At 49.2% G+C, this 27,275-nt stretch overlaps 1 protein-coding gene across 6 annotated transcripts; it reads right to left on the bottom strand.

The window, feature by feature from the left end:
• Positions 1–476: 476 nt before the first annotated feature.
• C2H19orf47 (chromosome 2 C19orf47 homolog) lies at positions 477–27,233 on the bottom strand. Of its 6 annotated transcripts, XM_041742609.1 has the most exons (11): positions 27,126–27,233; positions 25,137–25,241; positions 24,796–24,948; positions 21,961–22,012; positions 18,527–18,614; positions 18,279–18,393; positions 16,581–16,662; positions 12,245–12,382; positions 9,507–9,659; positions 7,567–7,637; positions 477–6,022 (listed from the first exon to the last, which is right to left on the bottom strand). In XM_041742609.1, exons 3-11 carry the CDS (start codon positions 24,802–24,804, stop codon positions 5,528–5,530), a joined length of 1,203 nt encoding a protein of 400 aa, XP_041598543.1. In that variant the 5' UTR covers positions 24,805–24,948; positions 25,137–25,241; positions 27,126–27,233; the 3' UTR covers positions 477–5,527. The 6 variants fall into 6 exon arrangements, with proteins under 6 accessions (XP_041598543.1, XP_041598546.1, XP_041598545.1 ...); XM_041742612.1 differs by lacking the exon at positions 24,796–24,948; XM_041742611.1 differs by lacking the exons at positions 24,796–24,948; positions 25,137–25,241; positions 27,126–27,233 and adding an exon at positions 24,337–24,505 and having other exon boundaries at positions 477–5,043; positions 5,674–6,022; positions 9,507–9,656.
• Between the last annotated feature and the right edge of the window lie 42 nt (positions 27,234–27,275).

The following is a 27,275-nucleotide window of genomic DNA, read 5'->3' as shown; positions in this document are numbered from 1 at the left end:
TACACTAATAAATTATTGCTTTCCTATTTTAAACATGCTTTATACACTGGGGTTCCATATTAAGATTGCATTTTTTTAAAAAAAGGAATTGTCGCCCCAGTGGCAATAAGCACATCTCATGCCTAGATCTTGGTTTCGATTCTCAGTCACCATTCTAAATAAAATAAGTTGGGACTCCTTGGAGAAATGGCTGACTTTAGGACCAGGGCAGGAAGTATATAAGATGAGCCTGGAGTATCTGTAGTGCCAGAAAATATGAAATACTAAAAAAACACAAAAATACCCACCACACAATAAATAAGTCAAAGGACACAGGAGCCAACTGAAAGAGTCCCCAAATGTCAAAGCCAGAATAACAAAATAAATCAAGTAGTATTGGATTATATAACCCAAAGCATAAAATAAGTACCCATGAGTCCATACTGTTGAAAATAAAAGGATTGAATAAATTAATAGAGAAAAGAGACACACCTCCCTTACAGAAGAATTCCCAGATTTATTTATAATTCATGTCGGTACTTTGCCCCTAAGGAGGTGAAGCATAAGCCCCGTGCTCCTTAGGTGAGGGCTGCACAGAGTGACTTCCTTTCATAGTTCAGTACGGAAAGGGAGAGGAACTTGATGGTGGAGAAACCTGGCAAACAGTAGTGATCAGGGTTAACATAAATAGTGATACATCATGTGTGCACCCTAGACACAATGTAATAAAATGGCACTTTACCTCTGAGCTCTTCCTCTGAAAAACACATAACTCTGGTATAACGCCGAGAAAGGCAAATCTCAATTGAGGGACAATCTCTAATAGACCTGCCCGATATTCTTCAAAAACGGTCAAGGTCATCAAAAACTGCCACAACCAAGAGGGGCCTAAGGAGGCATTGACAACTCCCTATGTGTTAACACATACGTTGGAAAACACAAATGTGACGTGGTGGAACAGAAAGGGTCCTAAAACTAAGGAAGAAGCTAAGGAAATCTGAATATGGGCTTTGCTTAATACTCATGAAATCAATATTGGTTCATTCATTGTAACAAATGAGTCACACTACTGTAAGATGTTAATAATAGGGGAAATTCAATGTGGACTCTACAGGAGCTCTGTCTAAAGTGTATGTCTCAATTCTTCTGTAGATCTAAAACTCGTCTACCAAATGAGGTCTGTTCTAAAAAGTAAAGTCTTAAAAAAAGAAAAATGTAAAAAGGCGAGACTCCTGGTCAGCTTCCTGACATCAAACCCAGTACCGCCACCTGCCAGCTGGGTCCGGCTGTGCCTGTTTGATGAAGTCTGCAGAGGGCCCAGAGTTCACAAAGCAGGTAAAGTTCAGTACAGGTGAAGAACAGGCCTTCAAAGGCAGGTATACGGGAGCAACACTCATCAAACTAAGCTCAGATTCCCGAAGGAGGGAAAAGAGGGTTTGAGGTGGCCGCGGCCCAATGCCTGGCCCATCTGGGGGCCACTGGGCTGTGACACTGGAGGAAGGAGCTGTGGGGCTGCCTGCTACAGACATTACAAGTTCCCATCTTGCTTTTGCATCTGCTGGTGTGAGCTACCAGTGGCGGTGACCTCATCCCAAGACCACCATCCAAACAGAATCAGCCACCTGGGCTGGCTCAGATCTGGTTCTGTGATTTGGCAGGAGCCCTAGGTTCACTGCACCTCCCTTTCACATCTGCTCATGAGATGAGAATAGGAAGTCCCTGACCTTCACGCTGCTGCCCTTTCCCTGAGGACTTGGGAAGTCTGTCAACTGAGCAAAGCACTTACGTAGTTCTTCCTGGCACAAAGGTGTGGTCCATGTCAGCTTTCAGCATTCTCGGCCCCACTTCTTCTGGTGGTCTCCAACTATGAGTCCAATGGCTCTTAAGTCCGTTTTGGAAGGGGGCAATAAGTGTATGAGTAAATCATCCAAAGAATGTCAACACTCTCGGGGGAGAGCCTGATTCAGATTTGCTATTGACCCAATTATGAGTATTTGCACTGAACTGGTATGAACTGGTATTCTTCATATTGATCTCTGAGCTGACCCCACATGCGACGGGGCCATCTACTGCAGCACTGCTTGTAATAGCAAGAGACCAGAAACAGCCTGAATTCCCTTCTAGAAAGGACTGAATAAGTAAATATGCACGTGTGCTTGTACAAGTGTTACTACATGTTCCTCTGCCAATATGCATGTGTGGGTGCGTGTGTACACAAAGCACACACACATAAACACATTTCTGAGAGGATTACTCAAGAAACTGGAGATACTGGTGGCCTCCAGTGGACTTGGGAAGAAGCTTTTCACCATAAAGCCTTTTGTATCTTTTGCAGTTTTGAACCATGTGAATGTATTATGCTCAAGAACATTTAATTCAACCAGAGGAAAAATAACACACTGCTATGGTGTGTTGGGGCTGGTTTGGGGGAATAGCCAAATCAAATGGCGGGGCCATGGTGGTTCTGGAGCAGCTGGGAGGCACACGAGGTATCTGGTCCGGTCCATCTGGCAGACAGTGGCAGGATGGGGCAGGACTCTCAAGGCCTGCAGCACCCCAAAGCAATAAACACTTCCTACAGCAAGTTTTATGCTTTGGGGAGTAGGGGAAGACAGGTACACACAAGAGAAGTCTAGAAAATCTAAAACCACTATCCTAGGACCCCGTCCTCAGCTCTCCAAAATGTCTTTGTTTCAAACCTGCAATTGACCCTTCACAGGGTTAGGAGTTAGGGGGACAAGGCTCCTGGTCAGCTCCCTGACCTACCACTTGCCAGATGGGTGACACCTTCAGCAGTTTACTCCTCTCTGGGTGTCCGTAAAGAGCAACAGTGACACGATTTCCCTCACGCACGTTAGTCTTTCATGGTAAGTGAGCTATCCTCGTTTTCACATCATTACATACTCAAGAAATCACCCAGTGCTCTTAAATTAGTTACCGGAACTCTTCCTATTAACCCTGGCAGTAGCTAAAATTACCCATGAAGTGGAACCAGAGGAAATAACTAGAGAAACTAGGGAAAGAAAATCAAGAGTTTAAGAGCAGCAAGGAAAGTGCGGATCCATGTGAGCTCCTGCCTGCGGTGCCACCACCACGAAGGGGCAGCCTCCAGAATCACCGCTGCCCACCCACATCTGCTGCCTTCTCGATGGCCGACCTCAAGTAGTACCCCGTGCACCTCACCTGGGCCCTACCATCGTCCCTTACCCCAAAGCCCAGCCTTTTCCACCCCAGGCCCCATGCCTGGCACACCACCTGACACACAGCAGCCCCCCAGCATGACATGACTCAGAAACCACAAATGAACGGATCATGGGCTCAAGAAGAGGACACAGGTCTGGGGACGGATGGTGGTAGTGATTAGGCAACAATGGGAATGTACTGAATGCCACTGAACAGGATCCTTACCGATGGCTAAAATGGTATGTACTCTTCACCACAATTTAAAAAAAAAAAAAAAAGGGATGAAAAAGGATGAAGTCTAATCTTATCCTCACCCGCTTTTAGGCCTCCCAAGCCCCAGGCCACTCCCTGCTAATCGTATCAACTCTGTTCTCTACACAGGGAAAGGGCCCCCAATTCCCTTCTGGGCCCTCTCCTGTCTCTCTGCCCCTTTCCAGCTCGTATCGCCAGGCCTTCGGCTTTGAACACAGAGCCCCTCCGAGTGCTCCCTGAAGCTGCTGGACTCCAGCGCAGGTACCCCCCACTCCAAATCCCGGCAGCACCTGCCTGCCCCTGGCTCCTCCCTCCATAAACAGCACCTCTAGCCAGATGCCCCAGTCTCCCCTCTAGGTGATCCCTGCTCCCTGCCACTGCACCCCAACTCCCTGCTGCTCCTGCATGGCTGCCTTCCTGCCTCCACCCCTGCCCTCCCGACAATTCATCCCCTCCAAGGACCAAAGCCATCTTCACAAACGGCAACTCAGACCCTCACATGCCAGCTTTAAACCCTCTCAAACTTCTCAGGGCTTACAGAAGATGTCTGAATTCCTCGTCGTGGGTCTCAAAGCCCCAGGTCATCTGGTGCCCAGCCACGTGCCCCAGCCCATGCTGTGTAGCAGGCCCCTTGCTCCCTGGCCAGCCACCCTGGCTTTGGTGTTCCTTTGTCCTGGCTGTGTGCTCTGCCTGACCCTTTCCTCCTGCACCTCACATAGCCACTTCTGATCCTTCCAATCGTTCCCAGCTCAGCCCTTACCTCACCTCCTCCGAAAGGCCTTCTTACCCCAACATCTGAAGAAGCTCTGGGCTCCTTGTGCTCCTCCCTCCCGTTCTTCCCACAACACGACCCTTTAACTGCCATCTCCCTGGCCAGAGGTCAGCCATGCAGGCAGGGGCTTGTCTGCCTTGCTCCCAATGGATCCCCAGCTCTTTGAACAAGCCTGGAACAGAGCAGGGACTGTGCAGCAGTAAACAGGTGTATGGTCTAACCAACAGGAATCCACCACCTCACAAGGGAGCCTGCCGTTTGGAAAGCCACCAATAGGCAGAGTGGCAGAAACAAGTGAGGCATACAGAGGGGGAGGACACAGTGACAGAACCACTACAGCTGGGGGAGAGAAGAGGAAGTCCAACTGCACAGTGACCATGACATGTCATTCCCTTCCTTGGGGCCTGCACCAAAGATGTGGCCCACGTGGAGTCCTGACCTCCAAAAACAGAGCCCAACCCTTCGTTGGCACCCCCACCTACTTTGTGCTTTGTATGAAAAACCACCCTGTGACTCACCCTAAAGGAGGGGAGGGAAACAGTTTGAAAGTCACAAAAATATATTAAAACAGCTGTTTTCTTCTCTCTCTCTCTCTCTCTCTCTCTCTCTCTTTCTCAGCACCGGCCTCCCTTCCCAGGGACCCCTGCCCACCACCAGCTGTGAGCTTTCAGAGAGAAAGATGCCCAGGGCAGGAAAGCAGAGGTGCCCTGCTGCAGCCCAGGGTCTGGGGAGGTCCCTCCAGCCTGGGGGTGAGGGCAGCTAACAGTCTCTACAGGCTCGACGCCACCGCCGACGAGGGGGCCGCTGGGAGGCCGGAGGTGCAGGAGGGTCAGGCAGGACGCAGCGGACAGTCGGGCCTTGCCACAGGGACAGAAAAACAGAAGAGAAATAAACAGTATGAAGAGAGGGAGAGACATAGAAGTTAAAGTGGGGGGCAGGCAGAGGGGCGAGGGGAAGTCAGGAAGTGGGCAAGGTGGGGGGACTCTGGGGGACTGGGAGGCCAGGCAGCTGGGGTAGAGGCAGCAGACGCCACTGAGGGGCAGGAAGGGGAACAGAGGAGGGAAACGAGCACGTGGCTCTGGGAGAGGTAGAAAAGTGGGTCCTGCCAAGGCCATAGTCAGAGAGGAGAGAACAGAGGACATGAGAAAGGAAAATCCCAGAGCAGCAAGGCCAAGCCACAACGACCATCTCAGACTGGGAAAACTGAGGTGAATCCCCAGAAAGCTTGGGCTGGCTTGAATGCCTGAGGGAGACAAGCAGTGTCATCTGGCTGGGCACAGCCTCACGGGAGCCTCTGCTGGAGCCAGGGGCCTGGAGAGGGGCCTGCGCCCCGCCCAGAGGCTAGAAGGTCCTGCGGCCCAGTCTTTTGAACACGCTCACTGTGCCCGCATGGTCCATCTGGGCGCCCAGGCCCTCGCTGGAGCCGCTCCCCCGGGGCCCCACCAGAGTCCTCTTAATGGTGACCTTGACCTCGGCCAAGGACTTACTCTTGGTGCTCGTGACCTGGCTGTCCTGGGCCTCGGGCACAAGGGCAGCTTTGCCCAGTCTCTGGATGATGCTGACTTTGGACAGGGACTCCGGCTTCCTCTCGAGCCCAGGGCGTGAAGAAAGGGCTAGGCGCCGCAGTGTCGGGGTGGCAGCCGTTGTGGCTGAGCTCGTGGCCTTGGCTTTGACAGTCAGTGCTGGCTGGGGACTGGGCTTGGCTGGGCCCCGGCCCAGCTTCTTCAGAACGCCGGCATACTGCAGGACAGAGCTGCTGCTGTCATTGTCGCTGTCCCAAGCCAGATCCTCATCCATCTCTGGGGTGGCCCCCAGGCGGCTGAAGACTCCTGTGGGCTGCAGGGATCAGAAACACGACATGTGAGTCATTTAGTCATTCGAACGCATGCATGCAGAGCTGCCTCATCCGTGCCCGGCCTTGCTGGGAGAAACACCCATCGGTGACATGGTGACACCCTAGACAGTGGGGAAAGCCGTGACAGGGGATGTCCAGATTGCTGGCAGAGCCCAAAAGAGACTCCTGACCTTGGCTGAGATTCAGGAGAGACACCCTGGACAAGGGACATCTGAGATAAGATCTGAAAGTTTGGCTAGCAGGTCTAGTAAAGATGGGAGGAGGGTGCCACACACACACACACACACACACACACACACACACACACACACACGGAGAAGACCATTTGCAAAGGTCTGCAGGCAGGCTGGTGCCGGGGACACAGCGGCAACTAAGAAAGCCCTGGCCTGCCCTCAGGGGGCTCACAGTCCAGTGGGGGAGACAGACCGACATCAGAAACGACACAAACAACTCCCTAATTATGACAGTCCTGTGTTCTCTGGCAAGATGGGAGTGCTGGCAAGCAGCAGCCAAGGAAGCCACACCTCCCAGAGTACAGGGATGCCTATTCCGAGGTGCTGAGTTTAAGGCAGGCCCTCGAGGATGAATGGCAGAGAAAAGAGCAAGGACCAAGTCCTCGAGGCAGGAATAAGAATCACATGCATGGAGCATTAGCTCTGTACTAAGCTCTTTACATGGCAGTATCGTCAAGCCACATGATCCCAAGTGTTATTATCATGCTAAGATTCTAGGAAGTAAGAAAAAAGTTGGGTGAGCCCTGGGAGCAAGGGATAGAGAGGCAGGAAATGCAGCTGGGGAGCTCCGGTGCAGCTGATCAAAGCAACATTTAAAGCGTGCCTACCATGCACTGGATGACATCCCCAGCACTGCAGGTATATCCCACTTAATCCTCATGACCACCGCAGGAGGTGGGAACTAGACAAATAAGGAAACTGAGGTACAAGGAGCTTAAGTGACTCGGCCAAGGCCATGCAGCCAGGGAGTGGCAGAGCTAGCTGGATTCACACTGGGCAGGCAGGACTTGGGCTGCAGGCCAAGGCAAGGAGGGTGGTGTTCACCCTGGCCGCGGTGAAAATCGTCTGATGGGGGGTTGGGGGGGTGGCCTGTCCTATGGGTGGGCACACACTGCTGCCGTGGGGGAGGGGGTTCACAGGAGCTGCAGAGACCAGTTAGGAGACGGGGAGAGGTGACAGACAGGGAAACCAGATGGAGCCATCATCGGAGCCTGCCTGGAATGAGGGCACTGGGGCATCCCTGAGACAGGGCTCCTGAGAGGAGTCCCTTTAGGGGAAGATGCTGAGGCCGGTCTGGGACATGGAGGTGGGAGAGGCCCGAGGGCGGCATGCAGGAGTTGGCCAGACCCCAGGGGCTGGAAATCGAGAGAGAGGTTGCCGAGGTACAAAGAAGGGAACTGAGGCAGTTAATGCGGATGGGGCACAGGGAGTATGAGGGGTCAGAGGCAGGATCCACACCCTCAGGAAGACAGAGTAGAGAACCTCAGGTGGGTCCCCCATTTCCAACTCACTTTATTCCCTGTTGTTGTGTCTGCCTTGGTCTCAGCGCCGAGCCGGTCAAACACGGATGTCCTCTGGAGACCTGGGAGGGAAGTGAGCCCTCAGCCAGCACCTGCTGAGCAGTGCGTGGAGCCCAGGCCTGGCCGAGCACCATGCATTGTGCAGACAAGGGAGGGGAGACATGGCTAGCCCAGGCCCGGGCGGCTCTGGTCCAGGCAGGCACAGACTCTGTGTCTACAACCCTGGCTAACACAGACCTGACCCACACATCTCTGGCTAGTAGTAAATGTGGGAAGGAGCTACTAAAATTGACCCTTGGGCTCCTCGAGACTGTACAAGTTTGCAAAATGTGTGTGCAGAAAAGGCTCTTAATCCCTACTTGTTCCCTTCACTCTTTTTTGGATCATGGGCCTGAGAGTCTGTGGACTGGTGATAAGTCCTCTCCCTAAATCCCAACCCAAATAGCCATTGATAGAATGTTTACTAAACCATGATATGTAAATACAATGCAAATATTAAATGACCATTAAAAAATATGAAAACAAAACAAAACAAAAAATATGAAAACATGGGGCACCTGGGTGACCCAGTTGCTTAAGGGTCTGCCTTTGGCTCAGGTCATGATCTCAGGGCCTTGAGATGGAGCCCTGAGTCGGGCTCCCTGCTCAGCCAGAAGCCAGCTTCTCCCTCTCCCTCTGCCCCTCCCCACTGCTCCTGCAGAGGCACGCTAGTTCTCCCTCTCAAATAAATAAATAAATAAATAAATAAATAAATAAATAAATAAAATCTTAAATAATAAAAAATGTGAAAGCAGATCCACATGTATTCAGGTGAAAAGATCTCAATAAAAAGTTCTAGAGAGGGGTGCCTGAATGGCTCAGTCAGTTAAGTGTCTGCCTTCAGCTCAGGTCATGACCTCAGGGTCCTGGGATCAAGCCCTGATACCAGGCTCCTTCCTTGCTTAGCAGAGAGTCTGCTTCTCCCTCTCCATCTTCCCTCTTCCACCTGTCCTCCCCAGCCCCTGCTCTGTTCTCTCTCTCTCTCTCTCTGCCCCCACCAAAAAAAAAAAAAAAAAAAAAAAAAAAAATCCAAAAATAAAGTTATAGAATACCTACAGGATGATGCTATTTGTGATTTTTAAAAAACACCTGTATGGGTCTATATACAAATACATGCACACAAGTTCACAGATGCTGGTCTGGAAAGGTTAACAATGGTGTGGGATATGGGATTGAGGGGACAGTCAGTTGGTACTAAATATTCTTCTGCACCATACGAATGTTCTTCCAAGAAGACACATAGAATATTCTCAGAGGGGATCCCTGGGTGGCGCAGCGGTTTAGCACCTGCCTTTGGCCCAGGGCGCGATCCTGGAGCCTCAGGATCGAATCCCATGTCGGGCTCCTGGTGCATGGAGCCTGCTTCTCCCTCTGCCTATGTCTCTGCCTCTCTGTCTCTCTCTCTCTCAATGTGTGACTATCATAAATAAATAAAATTAAAAAAAAAAAAAAAAGCTTTAAAAAAAAAAAAAAAAAAGAATATTCTCAGAGGAACACTGCAAGGAAGGAAGACCATTTCTGTACTACCAGATAAAAACCCCAGCTATGGACTGAATCTCTGGCTCATAATGATGGTTCCCACATTTTGGGGACCTGCCCTCAGCCAGGCACAGCCACCACTTTACAAGCAGGCAATCATGGAGTCCAAGCCCCTACCCTTGGGGAACGGGTGCCAGCTGAGGCATTTAGGAACCCTGCTCCACTAACTGTAGGACGACAGGGTGGAGGTCGGTATGTGTCCTCCTCCTCTATGGCCACCAACACTGTCCACTTGGCCAAGGCCCCCTGGATTTCGCTAGAGCCTGATTCAGGGCCAGTGCCTGTAGGGCGTGACCAACCCCATACAATGCAACAAAAGGGAAATGCAGTCTCTATGCCAACATGGCCGATACCTTTCGCCGCTTGCTGCTGCTCCAGGATCTTGCGGGTCCGGGGGGTGGTACCTTTAGGCATGTTGATGATGTACTTCCCCTCCATCTCAGCAGTGACCCGGCGCCGCTTGGTGGGAACAGCCAGGCTCTCCTCCTCCCGGCGGGCCAGGGCTGCTATGGAGGAGCGGGTAGTGAGCATCTTCTGGGATGGAATATTCTCCTGGGTTGGGGGCTGGACACCCTGCAAAGGGCACAGATGTGCCCTTTATCTCCGTACGTTCAAATGACTGGAATCCCTTATCTTCCCAACCACTGCTGACTCTGAACCACAGAGACATTCAGAGGTTGGGCACAACAGGGCTGTTGATGGAGCTCAGAATCCCCATGGGGTGCCGGGCATCCCTAGGCTCTCTGTGGCTCTGTCCCTGCCCCAAGCAGGCTGACCTCCCAGCCCAGCTGGAATCCCCTCAGAAGGAGAAACTGCTAGGTGATGGAAAAGCTCAAGAGCTCCAGCCAGTAGTGGTTTCACAGGTATAATCATTTTTTAAAGTAATCAAACTGGGGGCACCTGGGTGGCTCAGTCAGTTAGGCAGGCATCTGCCTTTGGCTCCAGTCATGATCCTGGAGTCCCATGATTGAGCCCCTGCAACAGGCTCCCTGCTCAGTGAGGAGTCTGCTTCTTCCTCTGACCCTCTCCCCTCTCATGCTCTCTCTCACTCTATCTCTCAAATAAATAAAATCTTTAAAAAATTTTAAAAAATAAATTAATCAAGCTGTATACTTACAATTTGTGCATTGTACATAAGTAAATTATACCTCAATTAGATTTGCTTTTTTTTAAAGATTTTATTTGACAGAGAGAGCACAAGCAGGCAGAGCGGCAGGCAGAGGGAGGGGGAGAAGCAGGCTCCCCGGTGAGTAGAGAGCCAGACATGGGGCTCAATCCCAAGACTCTGGGATCATGACTTGAACCAGAGGCAGACGCTTAACTGACTGAGCCACCCAGGTGCCCTACCTCAATTAGATTAAAAAAAAGAAGAAGAATCCCTTCAACACATTTGAGCAGGTCACTCCCAGGCCCATTGTCTTTTCAATTCTTTAGAAATTAATTTTAATTTTCTTGCTCATGACACACAAATCAAAAAGTCCAGTGATGGAGATGAGGCACTTCTAAACACACACGGAAAAAGGAGCACATTGCGGTAGGGCTGGACAGGGAGGGAGTGATGGGGCTGGGCCTCAGAATAACCAAGTCTGCTCCCTGGCCTCAGTTTCCACTTGTGTCAAGATCTTTGCTGTGGGGGTGGGTCCAACAAAGTCACGACAGTGGAGCAGACAGAAGGAGGGCTTAGAAGCTCGAAGTCCTATTCCCAGCTTTCAAGCTGAGACCTGGAAGAGGAACAGAGGCCAAGTGTGGAAAAGTCTGTGGAGGAAGAGTATGCTGGGGGAAGGGAACATGAGGGCAAAGGCCCACAATGGGAAGGAGCCTGAAAGGGACCCGACAGAGGGAGCCAGCAGAAGAGACACAGGAGATGGATTCACAACATGCAAAGCCTATAAGGCCTTGTGGGAAGAGGACTTCATCACTGGGACAATGGGAAGCCCTGGAGAGTTCTAGCCCAAAGTGAGAGGATCCTCCTGGTTGCTGAGAGGAAGTGGTAGCCTCTTGACCTCTGAACCCTGCATCAAGCACAAGGCCTGGCACCAGTGCAGGCCTTGGTGAACATCTGTGAAAAGAGACTGAGCCACCTGTAGTCCACAGTACCGTACTGTACACTTGAGACTTTATGAAAAGGGTAGTGTGGGACGCCTGGGTGGCTCAGTGGTTGAGCATCTGTCTTTGGCTCAGGGCGTGATCCTGGGGTCCCAGGATCGGTCCCACATAGGGCTTCCTGCATGGAGCCTGCTTCTCCCCCTGCCTATGTCTCTGCCTCTCTCTCTGTCTCTCTCATGAATAAATAGAAAGAAAGAAAGAAAGAAAGAAAGAAAGAAAGAAAGAAAGAAAGAAAGAAAGAAAGAAAAAGAAAAGAAAGAAAGAAAAGGAAGGAAGGAAGGAAGGAAGGAAGGAAGGAAGGAAGGAAGAAGGAAGAAGAAAGAAAGAAAGAAAGAAAGAAAGAAAGAAAGAAAGAAAGAAAGAAAGAAAAGAAAGAAAAGAAAGAAAGAAAAGAAAGGAAAGAAAGAAAAGAAAAGAAAAAGAAAGAAAAGAAAAGAAAAGAAAAAAAAGAAAAGAAAGAAAGAAAAGAAAAGAAAAGAAAAGAAAAGAAAAGAAAGAGAAAAGAAAAAAAGAAAAGGAGTAATGTCACATTAGGTGTTCCTCCCACATGGGGCACCTGGGTGGCTCAGTTGGTTGGGTGTCTGCCTTCAGCTCAAGTCATGATCCCAGGATCCTGGATTTGAACCCCATATTGCTGAGCAGGGAGCCTGCTTCTCCCTCTACCTCTGTCCCTCCCCCTGCTCGTGTACTCTATCAAAAGGGTGAATAAAATCTTAAAAAAAAGTGTTCCTTCCACAATGAAAAAATAAACAAAAAACCTAAAAAGACTGAACCAACCACTGAGAGCCTCACTGCATCTGCACTCTGCCCATTCTACAGACTGGGAAAGCAAGGCCTACGGAGGTGCAGGGGCTTGGCCAAGTCCAGATGCTCTGGACACCCTGTGGTCTTCAAAGTACCTTGCAACAGGAACCCGACCTCCAAATACCATCTGCTGACCCACACCCACTCCAGCCCCTCCCACCATCTGCCCAAGTCCCCTCACCAGCAGCCTTGGCACTCTTCGCTGCCATCTTGTTGGACACGGTGACCGAGATCTTGGAGGTGCTGGTGTCTGGTCGCCTGGGGGGAGTGCCAGGTGGGGAATCACGGTTTAGGCTGTTGGCGATCATTCGAGAGGCAGCTGTGGGGAGAAAAGGGGGGAGTCCAGTTGTGCCAGGGGCTCTGGGATGGAGGCCAGGACAAAGAAGGCAAGTCTTGGGACTGAATGGGGAAAAGACTGCTGGAGTCACTCTGTGACTGTACTGACATGATGGGGATGCTTGGGGGTGGGCCAGTCTAACAAGGAGCTAGCCCACCTCTTGCTGCTTGGGGGCCTTTCCTGAGGTCCTAGACCAAAGACTGGTTCCTATCACACCTCACCCAGCAAGCATGCACCTCTTCATAGCACATGCTGTTCCCTCTACCTGGCATACAGTTCCCCGAGTATGAACCGCCTTGCTCTAGCTCTTTACTAGGTCTCCTCTCCGATGGCACCTCCTCAGAGAATGCTTCCCAGATCATTCCGCCAACCTCTACCAAACTGACCCTATGCTTGGCTTGCTTTTGCCTCATAACCCTAATTACTGCTTGACATCAAATTACACGGATTTGTCTACTGGTGAACTCTCCCACGAAGAGACAATGCCTGTTTATTTCTGTATCCCCAGTTCCTGCAACAGTTTCTGGTGCTTCACAGGTCCTCAAAAAACATCTACTGGAAAAAATGAACACTATCACAGAAAATCCCAATATCCCTACCAGAATGGGATCTACTGCAAACAATTTTATACATGAGGAAATGGGGACTCTGGGAGGGATCATTAGACAGGCCCTCAGCACAGTGAGTCTATTCTCAGTTGGGCTACGGGAAGACAAACAGTGACATCCGTCTAGGGATGAGGGATGGGAGTGGGGGTAGTCTCTGGCAGCCCGTGTTCTGCAGAGTAGAAGGAGAGATCCCAGGATACCAGGTGGGAGCTACAGCACACAGACTAGAGGGCCAACCCCAGAGTGGGAACGACATGGGTCTTGTCTCTAGTGCAGTAGAGCTGGTTTAGGGCCCAAGTTTCAAAAGCTTGTTGGAAAGAGTTTCATGCTGCCCCTGCTTATTCCCCAGTCCTAGTGATCCCCACCCCTACCACCAATGGCTTTCAAATTTTGGTATTCCATCCTACCTACTCCCAAAAGTCTTCCCTTTTTCTGCTATGTGCTCTTTCTCAAAATCTGTCTAAGTCCCCCATAATAACCCTCAATGCAGGGTTTGGCGCCTGCCTTTGGCCCAGGGCGCGATCCTGGAGATCCGGGATCGAATCCCACGTCAGGCTCCCGGTGCATGGAGCCTGCTTCTCCCTCTGCCTGTGTCTCTGCCTCTCTCTCTCTCACTGTGTTCCTATCATAAATAAATAAAAATTTAAAAAAAATTAAAAATAAAAATAAATAAATAAATAAATAAATAAAACTCTATCCTTAAAAAAAAAAAATAATAACCCTCAATGCATTGTTATAATTATATATTGCTTGGTTGGTTTTTTAAATTATAACTATAATATACAGAAAAACACATCAAACCCGCACAGACCACTTAACAAAAAGTGAACTCCCTCATACCCACTACCCAGGTTAAGAAATGGAACCTTCCTGGCACTCAGAAGTCCAGGGATTGACTCTTCCCTCACTCCACCAAGAAAAACAGGTCAGTTTTCAGCCCTGTTTACTCCCCTGGTAAAATGACCGTTATATACCCTTCTACAATTTTCCCAAGACTTTTCTATAGACAGCTCTGAAGCCAGATGGGGTGGCCTTCTGGCAAGCTGTCCTGGGATGATTGAGATGCTTTGCTATAAAAGGTAAGTGGTTGGGATCCCTGGGTGGTGCAGTGGTTTAGCGCCTGCCTTTGGCCCAGGGCGCGATCCTGGAGACCCGGGATCGAATCCCACATCGGGCTCCCAGTGCATGGAGCCTGCTTCTCCCTCTGCCTGTGTCTCTGCCTCTCTCTCTCTCTCTCTCTCTCTCACTGTGTGCCTATCATAAATAAATAAAAATTAAAAAAAAAAAAAAAAAAGGTAAGTGGTTGAGAGGCCCTGCCTCTTGCAGAGTATCCTGAAGCAAATGTCTTACTTGAAAGGGATAAGGGATGTGATGTTTCATTACGACAGGCAAGCACTATTTGGATGGAAGAAAAACAACTCTGTCTTTTCCCCCAATGAATATAAGCTGCAGTCAGATGTCAGACACACAGATATAGACATGCATGCTCAAAAGTGTATATTATAAAGTGAATACAGGTGAATGTACCAAGAATGCTGTTCTAGAACATTCTTCCCCACTGCCTTTCCCTCTTTGCTTGTTTCCCCTATCCTTCCTGCCTATTTTCTCCACTAGTATTTTTTAGTTTACTTTTTTTAAATTTGTTTTAAATGGGGCAGCCCAGGTAGCTCGGTGGTTTAGTGCCACCTTCAGCCCAGGGCATGATCCTGGAGATCCAGGATCGAATCCCACGTCAGGCTTCCTGCGTGGAGCCTGCTTCTCCCTCTGCCTGTGTCTGTGCTTCTCTCTCTCTCTCTCTCTCTCTGTCTATCATAAATAAATAAAATCTTAAAAAAAAAAATACATACTACCTGACTTCACTTATGTACACTTGACAGACTAGCAAAAAGACTAACAAAAATAGATCATCCCTGCTATTACAGATCAGAGTAATGGGTGCCCTGGAGAAGGGGTAGTGACACTGGTCAGGTTTCTGTTCCTGGATTTGGATGCTGCTGACCACATGGCTACTGCACCTATGGAAAAGTGATTCGGCTGTACCTTCATGATCAGAATGCTTTCCCGTGCATAAGTTCAAGCAGACTGTTGCAGAAAAGAACTCCAATTTATTCAGCCTCCCTTTGTCCATGTCTTGGGTGGGCACTGCCCACACCAACACTGGGCCTAGCCATGTGACTGGCTTTGGCCAATGGTGTAAGAGCAAGTGTTATACAAGCTTTGCACACTGGGCCTGCCCTCTCATGCTGCTCTGGGGAACCCTGCAATCAGCATTGTATGGACAAGCCCAGGCTCACCTGCTGGAAAACGGGCAACATGTGGCCCAGTTACAGATGACAGCGAGCCAACCATCAGATGTGAGACTATGCTGGATCACCCAACCTCAACTAAGCTGCTAGGTAACCACTATGATCAGCTGAGCTGGCCTGGAGCAGAACTGACCAGCCATGTCATAAAATCGTAAGAAATAAGTCTGTGCTTTAAACCAGTTTTTGGGCTTGTTAAGCAGCAAAGGTTAATATGCACATTAATTTTTTTAAGTTTATTTTTCTTAAAAAAGGTATCACACTGCTGAAAAAAACTAAATGTATAAATACAGTCTATTCACATCATTCACAGATTCCCTATTTGCAAATTCACCTATTCACTAAAATTGATTTGTAGGGGATCCCTGGGTGGTTCAGCGGTTTCGTGCCTGCCTTTGGCCCAGGGCACGATCCTGGAGTCCCGGGGTCGAGTCCCACGTCAGCTCCCTGCATGGAGCCTGCTTCTCCCTCTGCCTGTGTCTCTGCCTCTCTCTCTCTCTATGTATATCAGAAATAAATAAAAAATAAACCTTTAAAAAAATTTTTAAATAAATAAATAAAATTGATTTGTAACCCCAAACCAATACCTGTGGTGCTTTTGTGGTCATTCACAGCCATACACTGAACAGTGAAAAACCTATCACCCAACGCATTCCCTCACTGAAGTCAAACAAGGTGATGCTCTGCTTTCTTGTTTCACTTCACACACGGTAAGCAAGTAGCCTTCTGGCAGTCTATTTCATGCCATGTTTTCACATTTTTGTGCTTTTTGCTAGTGATTTTGCTGTTTAAATGGCTCCCAAGCATAGTGACAAAGTGCTTTATGGTATTCTCAAATGATGTGCCTGATGAAGAAAATATATGTGTTAGATTCGCTTTGTCCAGGCATGAGTGATTGTGCTTGCTGGTCGTGAGCTCAGTGTTAACCCATCCACAATATATAGCAAACAAAATGTCTAAGCAGAAACATATAAGGACTGCATTGATCAGGACAAAAATGTTGTAATCAGAGGCCTGCAGGAACCTAACCTTATATTTCCTCTCGAAGCAGTGACTCAGTATTTGCTAATTCAGTGTTTGAAGTGACTTTACAGAACAGAACTGCCACCAATGAAAATTGACTGCACATACAGCCACCCACTACCCAGGCTATTTTTCCCTGAGAGAACCTCAGATGGCTTGGTTTCACCTCTGCAGACTCCAGAAGTGTCCCCTTCACAGCTAAACTATGTGAATAAAGGGAAGGAATCCGGGGTAGGTGGGACTCACCGCTAGAGGCACCTCGGCGAATCTCGCCTGGGAGGGGGCTGGGGCTGCAGGGCACTGACTCAGTGGCAGCTTTGCACATGTCCTATTAAAAAGAAAAAAAAACAAACAAACAAACCCAAACAGGTGTCTGGATTACCACAGGGACAAGGGCACGAGGCAGAGGAATAGAAATCTGAGTAACACTGAGGGGATCAGAGCCTGAGCTACTAGAGAAGAGATTTCAGAACATTTAACTCCTAACTATGAGTAAGCATCAAACACAAGCTGGGAGACATTCTACAAAACACCTAACCAGTATGCTTCAAAACTGTCAAGGTCATTAAGCATGGGTCATTAAGAGGACTATGGAACTGTCACAAATTAACAGAGAGCAAGGAAGTCTAAGGAGACATAAATAAATGCACTGTGGTATCATGGAACAGAGAGACGACATCAGAGGAAACACTAATAAAATCCAAGTGGTCTGTAGTTTAGGTAGTGGTACTGTGCTAACGTTCATTTCTTAGTTTTGACAAATGTATCATGGCTATGTAAGATGCTAACATTAGGGGAAACTAGGTGAAGGAGATACAGAAACTTTCTGTACTGTTGGTGGAACTTTCCTGCAAACCTAAAATTGTTCCCAAATTTAAAAGTTTAAAGGGAAAAAAAAGCTTTGCTCAGTGACCTTATTTGTGATAACTCAGGGAATGCCCCTGGCTTGGGAGAGCCCTCACTGTGGGGTCCTGGCTGGATGACAGACATGAAGGCCGGTCCCAGGGTGGGGGTGGGGGGGGAAAGCAGCCAGCATTTAGTAACATGAAGAGTCTGACAGCACAGCTCTGAGGCAAGCTTCCTTCTCAGTCAAGTGGAGTGAGCAATAAATGAGTTTAAAATGTATAAAGGGGGACGCGTGAGTGGCTCAGTGGTCGAGTGTCTGCCTTCAGCTCAGGGCATGATCCCAGGGTCCAGGATCGAGTCCCACATCAGGCTCTTTGCAGGGAGTCTGCTTCTCCAACTCTTCCTGTGTCTCTGCTTCTCTGTGTCTCTCATAAATAAATAAATAAAATCTTTAAAAAAAATGTATAAAGAATGGAGACAGAGCCTGGTAGGCTATGGTAAGCACCTGGTAAGTGGCAGCTATCAAAATTCAATGAGCTCTTCATCCCAGGTCTGGTGCTCGGTGCTGCATACACTATCTGGTAGGTGACCATAGCTATCCTACACAGCAATGGAATGTGAAAAGCCTATTTCAGAGAGATTCGGGGAGGTCAAGATCACTAGTCTAAGGTCAACATAAGTGGAGGGGCCAAAAATGAAATGACCATGTTGTTGGCCAAGTGACCAATAGAGTCCCACAGGGTGAGCTCCTGTTCTGGGGACAGAGAAGAGTCCTGCTAATGATGATCATCAGGAGGAAGATGAGAACTAGTAATGACAATAGAGAGCCTTTACTGAGGCCCCACTATTTACACTGTACTGGAGCTTTATTTAACTTAATACAACCACCTCACAAGATAGGTCTACCTATCTACATTCTGAGCCTATTCTAAGGCTCAGAGAGGTTGGGCAACATGCCCAATGTCACACAGCAAATGGTACAACCAGCCTTGGAACTCAGGTCTGCCCGCCTTTGCTTCTAAGCCTCCTGCTGGCTCTGCTACTGCCCCTCCACTGCACCCGAAACCCAGGGACCAAGGGGTTGGGCAGAGCACCCACCTGGCGGTGCACCACCTTGGCATGTTTGAGGATGGCAATGATGTCCCCCACCACAGTCACACCCAGCTCATTCATGATCTCTTTGTTGAGATCCAGCAGCATGCTCTTCTGGATCCTGCAGGGGAGGGTCAGCTGTGAGACCACAAGTGGGCCATGATAGATGGGCCAGCCAGCTCTCTTCTCCCCTCACATCTCCCAACTCTCCCCTCCTCTCTTCAAGGCCAGCTCTGTCCCCTCGGCCCCCTTACCTATTATCCACGAACATCACGGCGTAATTGACAGCAGGTCCCGGAGGAATGCCGGCTTCCTTAAAGAACTGGATCCACTCGGAAGTGGCTGGGGGGTAGACAAGGCTCATTATTCCCATTATTCTCTCCAGAGAAGAGCAGCCACAAAACCATTAACAGCAATGGCTCCCACAAATTAAATGCTCTTGGCATGCCAGGCCCTGGCTGAGCGCTCTACACTTACAGTAGACCCAAGCCCGCCCACAACCCTGTGAGGAGTGAGGCAGCACTATGACTCCCTCACTCTGCCAAAGAGACTGAGGCAGGGGGAGGTTGGGCAACTGGCCTCAGGCCACACTGCTAACACGAAGCAGACTTCCCAAGCTCATGTGCTTCTGTACAGCCCTTCTTACAGCTCTGCCCTGCCCTGGGCCATGAGCCACTATGATCATCCCCACACTTGGCCAATGCCCAATTTCAGGGAGCCAGGATTCTGGGTTCTCCACCCTGGTCCTGATCAGCAGGCCCAGCTCCCGAGGGTGACAGGATCCGCAGGTGAATGGAAAGAAGGGACACAGAGCCAGCCTGTGAGCATCAACAAGCCCTCTCCTCACCACAGCAGCAGTAAACCCCATAGGCTTTGGCACTTGGGTTCAAATTTTGACTCTGCCACTTCCTGGCTAAGGGATTATGGGAAGTTAACTCTTGGTGTCTCAGTCTCCTCATCTGTAAACTTAGGATAATACGCTCGGTAAGTATTTACCGAGTATTTGGCACAGGCTAAGTCTCTTGCTAGGCAAAAGGGATAGCAGACACAAGACAATGTCCCTTCCCTCATCGAGCTCACATTCTAGTGATAATGCCCATATCCCTGGATCACTGTGCAGATTCAGTAAGAGATAAAGGACTTTGAGTGACACCTGGCCCTGGCGACAACCTCCACTCCACTCATAGAAGTGGCTGCTATTCTTATTATTATTCTGCCTCCACTACCAAAGCCAAGGCCAAGACCATGGAGACACCCACCCACAAAGCGTTTATAAACAATAAACGTCTCTGTCGGCCTCTTGGGTGTGACCTTTAAACTGAACCTGGTCTGGCCAACGGGTGTTAGGTAAGATCACTAATTCCAAGAACTTTTTTTTTTCACATTTTAGCATCTCTGAAACTAAGAGCCATGTCACAATCAATGGTATGCTGTGGTTTAACGAGCAAGCAAAACTTTTTTCTTTCTCGTTGTATATAAGGCTATACCCAACAATCAAAACAAGAAATTTGCTACTGCCGTGTCCATTTTGCTTATAAGACAACTGAGGCTCAGAGTGGGAGAAGAGACTCTGGTCTAGGTGACTTCAGGACTCAGGCGCAGGCCCAGGGGCCATCCTTCTGCCAACAGGCCCATCTCCCCAGGACTGAGGCAGGTGAGGAGCTCATGCCCTCAGGACTTCTTCCACCAGCCCAGAGGACAGGGGGGCCTTTTTCTGCCTTACTCAGGCACTACTGACCTGCCCAGGCATGGGGCTCTGGGTCCTATTACTTAACAGCAAGCAACTTCGTCTATCCAAAAGAACCAGGGATGCCTGGGTGGCTCAGGGGCTGAGCATCTGCCTTTGGCTCAGGGCGTGATCCTGAGGTCCTGGGATTGAGTTCCGCAACAGGCTCCCCACAGGGAGCCTGCTTCTCCCTCTGCCTGTGTCTCTGCCTCTCACTCTGCATCTCTCATGAATAAAAATTAAAAAAAAAAAAAAACACATAATGATTCCATTTATATGAAATGTCCAGAACAGGTAAACATCTATAGAGATCTTCAGAGACAAAGTAGATTAGTGGTTACTAGGGGCTGGCAGGGAAAAGAGAATGGCTATTAGTTAATGGGTATGAGGGCTTTAGGGGGATTGACAAAAAGGTTTTGAAATTGGGTGTGCTGATGGTTACAGGACTCTGAATGCAGAATACAAAAGCTATTGAACAGTATACTTTAAACAGGCGAATTGTATAAGATGTGAACTATATCTCAATCAAACTGTTACTAAGGAGGAAAAAGGTGCCACACAGTTTGGGGCCAGCTAGCTGCCAGAAGCAAAGCTGGGGAACTGCAAATGTCCCCAGATCGGGCCCTTGCCATCATTTCATGTCCTACTAAAAAGGAAAATATGTTGCCAAGTAAATGGGTCATAAGCACCCCCATTCCAGCAATAATAAGAGGGGCAACAACATGTGTAGTACCACAGCAGGAGATGCGCACTGGTACATTCATAGCAGCTTGTCTGTAACAACCCCAGCCCAGAAACAATGTCTCCACTGACAGAAGCAGATAAACAAACGGTGGTCACTCAGGCAGTAAATACTACAAAGCAGCTCAAAGGAAAGAACTACAGCTACTCGCAGCAACGGGGAGGATTCCCAGCCGTTATGTGGAGCAAAAGAAGCCACTTGCAAAAGAACACAAGGCGTGATTTCGTTCACTTAAGTTCAAAACCAAAGTCCACAGCATAGGAATATTCTCAATGGTGGTACAATTTAAAAAGGCAAGGAGCGATGATCACAAAGATAATGGTTTCCTCCATCTGGAGGAGGGAGGGAGCTGTGATCTGTGAACAGGTGGGCCCTTGGGGAAGCTGGCAATATCAGGATGGTTGGAGGGGAAGGGTTGCTTTTTTTTAAAAACCTTTGTATTGAACTCTAACGTGCACATGTACAAAAGCACACATAAGTTGATACCTTTCATAAACCAACACACATGTGCAACTGGCACCCAGATCAAGAAATAAAACATTTCCAACATCCCAGAAACCACCTTCCCCTAACACATTCCCTATGGAGTGACATCTCTCTGTTTCTCAAGGGTGACCACCACCTTCCGACAGCATGGATTGGTTTTGCCTGTTTTTGTGCTTTATATAAATGGAATCATAAAAGATGTTTTCTGACGTTTGCTTTTGAATTGCTCTTAGGACCCACAAAGATGTTTTATGTACTTCTCTATATGTACAAATCTCAAAAAACTTACGAGCTACCCACTTATAACCTCTGTGCTTTGGCAATCCCAAAATACAGAGCTTAAAGACAATATAGTGATGAGGCCTATGAGAATACTGACAGCTAATATTTGTCAAGAACTATGTCCAAGGTTTGACATGCAATAACCTCCTTAATCCTTACGACATCCCAGGACGTAGGGACTGTTAGTATCTCCGTTTTACAGGTGAGAAAACTAAGGCTCTGCTGGACTTCATATCACAAGTTCTTTAGGGCTAGACTATGCTGTCAGGAGGCCAAGATCCAGAGTGGACAGGCCCTAGGCAGGCCATGGCCCCGCCTCCACGTTCCTCAGAGTACAGCTGTTCCTGCCAGTGACCAGGCTCTCCTCCCCCACCTCGTCTCCCCTCACCAAGGTCAGACCTGAGAAAGGGTAGTGGGGAGAGGGAGCCCCACAGAGAAGGCCAGAGACTCACCCATAGTCACTGAGACCATTGTCTCCCCTGCCCTGGTGCTGCTCCCGGGAGCCTGGAAGAGAGAACAAGAGGAGACAGCCCATGAGTTGCCACAGGCTGTTGAGTGTACGTCCCTCCCTCGCTGCCTGTCTGTCTGCGGCCAGAGGAGAGTTCCTGGGCTGGGGGCTCACAGCCCAGGAATAGCCTGAACAGCTGGCAGGAAGTCAGCCTGGGACAGGGCTGCCACCACAACTATCACTGCCGCCTGGGACAAGGCCCAGGGACACCAAATGTCCACAGCTCCATTCCCACACACCTCAACAGGTTTCTGGCTGGAAGAGGAAGAGAGTGAGAGAAAAAAAAGACACCGCTGCTCAAGACTTTAACCATAAATACCCATCAGCCATCCATTCACAAACTATTTACTGACAACCTGGGATGTGCGAGGCACTACTCTAGGAGCTAAAGATACTGATGTGAACAAAAATACAGAGTGTGACATCTAGATGGAGACAGGGGAAAGGGGACAACAGAGAATAAACAAGCAAACAGATAAGGATACAGTGAGTCACAAAGCCTTTGGTGTCATGCAGAAAACAGGGAGGGCCTGGCAAGGGAGGGAGGGGTTGTGATTTCAAACTGGGTGAAAGGGAAAGCAACATTCAGAGACCTGAAGGAGGCAGACCTGTGGTTTTATAGATGAAGAGCGTTCCAGGAGAAGGTACGGCAAGTCCAGTGTCCTGAGCCATCTGGCATGGGTGCGGGCCGGCTCGGAGCCGGAGTGACTGCAGTGCAGTGAGTGAGGGGACGGGGGACGGGGGGAGGGACAGGGGAAGGCAGGTAGTAGCTGAGGGCAGAGAGATGGGCCGGTCACCACATTACAAGGGGCCTCGGAGGATAAATGCAAAACCAATGTCTACTTAGGTAAGACAAGCAGGTACCAGAAAGCTGTTAAGGACATATTAGCACTGGGGCGCCTGGGTGGCTCAGTGGTTGAGCGTCTGCCTTTGGCTCAGGGTATGATCCCAGGGTCCTCGCATGGGGAGGATCCCCGTGGGGAGCCTGCTTCTCCCTCTGCCTGTGTCTCTGCCTCTCTCTCTCTCTGTGTCTCTCATGAATAACCAAATAAAGTCTTTTTTTTTTAATAATGATTTTTATTTATTTTCTTTTAATTTTAATTTTAATTTTTATTTATTTATGATAGGCACACAGTGAGAGAGAGAGAGAGGCAGAGACATAGGCAGAGGGAGAAGCAGGCTCCATGCACCGGGAGCCTGATGTGGGATTCGATCCCGAGTCTCCAGGATCACGCCCTGGGCCAAAGGCAGGCGCCAAACCGCTGCGCCACCCAGGGATCCCCCAAATAAAGTCTTTAAAAAAAAGGGGGGGACATATTAGCACCAGCAAGCACCTTTTTCTGAATACTAGTGGCAGCCCTAATAGGAAACTAAAGGGGAAAAACTTCCTTGGTTGGTGATTCACTGCGGTCTGCCTCCAGGACCACTCCGCCCACTCAGCCCTCCCCATCTTTTCTGCGGCCCTGTCCTCTCCTCCAAGCCCTCCACCCTCTTCCTTCACTCTACTCCCTGCTACACACTCTGGCCCAGATTCTTTTTTTTTTTTTAATTTTTATGTATTTATTCATGAGCAACACACAGAAAGAGGTTGAGACACAGGCAGAGAGAGAAGCAGGTTCCTCACTGGGAGCCTTATGTGGGGACCCAGATCATGCCCTGAGCCAAAGGCAAATGCTCAACTACCGAGCCATCCAGGCGTCCCCCCCGTCTTTTAAAATTTTATTTGAGAGAGAGTGCACCCACACATACAGTGGGGGGAGGGACAGAGGAACAAGAAGACTGACTCCCTGCTGAGCAAGAAACCCCAACATGGGGCTTGATCCCAGGATTCCGAGATCACGACCTGAGCTGAAGGCAGACAGTTAACTGACTGGGGCTCCCAGACATCCTCCTGGGCCCTGATTCTGGTCCTTCTCACTCACCTATCCTCTGTCACCTCCACAGGGCGCAAAAAACCCTTTTTGTTCACCATCACACACAATCTGCCCCTCCCAGCCCCCATTCTGACGGTACAACAGAGATAGTATGAGAGTAAGGGCTCTGGAACCAGACTGCAGGGTTCAAATCTGGCTCTACCACTTAACAGCTGCATGGTCTCGGCAAGTTACTTCACCAGTCGGGCCTGGGGTCCCCATTTGGAAATCAGGATGGTACCCCGTGACTTCCCTCAGAGGAGGCTCTAAGGCCAGATGAGGTTCTATGCATGGAGCACCTGAGGCAGTGCCCATGTACTCTAACAGTCTGGAAGCTAGTCTCACCTTCTAGGCCTCTAGTCTTAATCTGTCCTCTGACACCCATGGGTTTTCCCACAGAAGCTCACCTGTGCCTGGAACGCTTTCTCATCCTGTCCTCCTGGCATGCTCTCCTTCACTCTTTGGTTGTCACCCACTTTATGAAGCTTTCCCAGAGTCCCCAGATGTGAGACTCTGCACTCTGCCTCCAGCTGGGGTTCACCCTAACCTTCTCTGTCTTCTGTTGCATCTCTTATTGATGAACATGACCCTGGACATCACTCTGCCCCATACTTGACTCCCAAGATCTACTTTCCCTTCTGGATTTTGCCAGTGGACAAAGACAACGCCACTAGAATCTCTCAAAGAGCAGGGCACGTTGAGGTTTCAATACGTCAGGCAGAAAGACAACATGTCACATACCAAGCACTGATTATGCACCAGGACCTGAGCCAGGCATCATGCTGACACCTCACAATGTCCTCATGAAGAAGGACTATTATTAGCCCCATTTTAATCAATGAAAAAAAAACAACTCATCGACGTACAGTCATCATTTGTCAAATGCCACATCTACCAAGTGACTTTACTGGGATTTGAAAACAGGTTCTTCCTGATTCCAATGCCCATTCAGTAATTCTTGTTCAAAGTTTATATGCCAGGTATTGAGTATACACAGCTCAGTGTCTCCTCACAACCACCTAGGGAAAAAAATTAAAATGATCCCCATATTACAAATGGAAGTGGCAGGTCCAAGGTCACACAGCAAATAACTGTAGGGCCAGGATTGAACTCAAGGCAGCCCAATGGCTGTGACTCACACTGGCTGAGGGATTACTACAAGCCAGGCACTGTGCTCAGAGTTTGCAAGGTGTCAGTTAATACTTACCACAAGCCTTTGAGAACTGGTGTCCTCTCCCTACAGCGGCAGAAGTCCCCCAGCTGGACTCGATTGCCTCTCTCCTCCATTAAAAGATCATCCAGCGCTGACTTTCTGAACAGTGAAAATTGGAACATTAATAATAGCCAATGACAGTTCCTAAAATTCAAGTGATTACGATGTATCAGACTCCCTAGCTAAGCCCTTGAAAAGCTTGGATTGAAATCCCGACTTTACCATTTCTGAGTCTTTGGCTTAACTTTTCGAGATCTTACTTCCCTCATCTATAAAATAAGAATGCTATGAATAGCTATTCTTAAAATGGTTAGAGGGATGATGTGAATTCATAAACACCAAGTCTTTAAAACAATGCTGGGCAGGTGATAAGTGCTATGTACACAGGCATTAAATAAATCAGTTTTGGGGCACCTGGATGGCTCAGTGGTTGAGCGCTTGCCTTTGGCTCAGGTCATGATCCGGGGGATCGAGTGCCACAACAGGCTCCCCACAGGGAGCCTATGTCTCTGCCTTTCTCTCATGAATAAATAAAATCTTTAAAAAATCAATCAATTGGGCAGCCCCAGTGGCGCAGTGGTTTGGCGCCGCCTGCAGCCCAGGGCGTGATCCTAGGGACCCTGGATTGAGTCCCACGTCGGGCTCCCTGCATGGAGCTTGCTTCTCCCTCTGCCTGTGTCTCTGCCTCTCTCTGTGTGTGTGTCTCTATGAATAAATAAAATAAAAAATCTTTAAAAAAAATAAAAAATCAATCAATCAATCAATCAATCTTCAGTAAGCCAGAGAAAAGGTAGCCACATGCAAAGTGTAAGTGAAGAATAGAGTGCAAGATAACTTGATAGGATCTGTGGGACTGTGGAATCACAAAGCACAAGTTATTCCCTTTTCAATTCTCTTTCAGGTTCTGTCTACAATGTAAATAGACTATTCTGCTTCTGTTGTATTTCAGGTTACGTTTCCCTTCTTTTTGAGGCCAGCAGTGCTAGTTTTCCATTAGTACACAAATATGAAATTTTCTTCTCAAATTAATTGCCTGTTGGAAAATGCGTATCTTTTTAAAGATTTTTATTTATTTATTCATGAGAGACACGGAGAGAGAGGCAGAGACACAGGCAGAGGGAGAAGCAGGCTCCCTGCAGGGGAGCCTGATGTGGGACTCCATGCCGGACTCCAGGATCAGGCCCTGAGCCAAAGGCAGACCCTCAACCGCTGAGCCACCCAGGAGTTCCTAAAATGCATACGGTTTTAAAGAAAAAGAAAAATCACAATCTATGAGATCCGGCAAAATTGGTCAAATAGGAAGGGGCAGGATATCAATTTGCTCAATTCCAGATTCCAAGATTTTTCCATTGCTGCCTCCGGGCTTCCTCCTACCCTCTACCTCCTTGGAAGTCCCAGCTACACCAATAATTCTCATTATCATGATTATCATAGTTCCCAATACATTGAGCTCCTACTCCGTACTGTGCGAAGCCCTGTGCTAGGGGATTTATTTACATGCACATTTCATCAGCATCCTCACAGCGGCCCTATGATAGGACTATGAACCTTCATTGTATAGATTAGGAAAATGAGGTCCAGAGAGGTTACGGCACAGGCCCACTGCCACGGAGCTGAGCTGGGGCTTGAACCGAAATCGGCGGGCCTCCAACTGCACGCTCCCACACCCAGAGCTTCCACGCCAAACGCAAACATGATCACCGGTACAACACCAACAATAATAGCACGGTAATGAAGTGTGCAGTGTGCGAGGCGCTGAACTAGGGTCTCCGACATGCACGAGCTGACCTCTCACTCTAACCCAGACGGAGGATGCTACAGTCAGATTCTGGGCCCCATTCTACAGAAGAGGAAACTGAGGTTCAGAGAAAGAAGTCGCTTGTCCGGGCCGCACAGCGACGCCGAGACTGATTCCAGAACCAGGAGGCCATCCATCCCCTCCGCTTCCGGCCCAGTCCCACCACCCGGTGGCCCGCGCCTCACCTGACCCTCCGGGCCCCGCGCCCACACGCGCCGCCCGCCCGCCCTCCCGGCGGCGCCAACTGTCAGACCCTCCTCCCTCGGCCCGGCCGCCCGCCCCGGAAGTACCGCCCTCGCCGCCGGAAGCCGGACCGACAGGCCCGCGGCCGCTCT

The sequence above is a fragment of the Vulpes lagopus genome, chromosome 2 (genome assembly GCF_018345385.1).
Source record: "Vulpes lagopus strain Blue_001 chromosome 2, ASM1834538v1, whole genome shotgun sequence".
NCBI lineage: Eukaryota > Metazoa > Chordata > Mammalia > Carnivora > Canidae > Vulpes > Vulpes lagopus.
The sequence above is the reverse complement of the archived record's forward strand: the minus strand, read 5'-3'. Positions and strand labels throughout refer to the sequence as shown.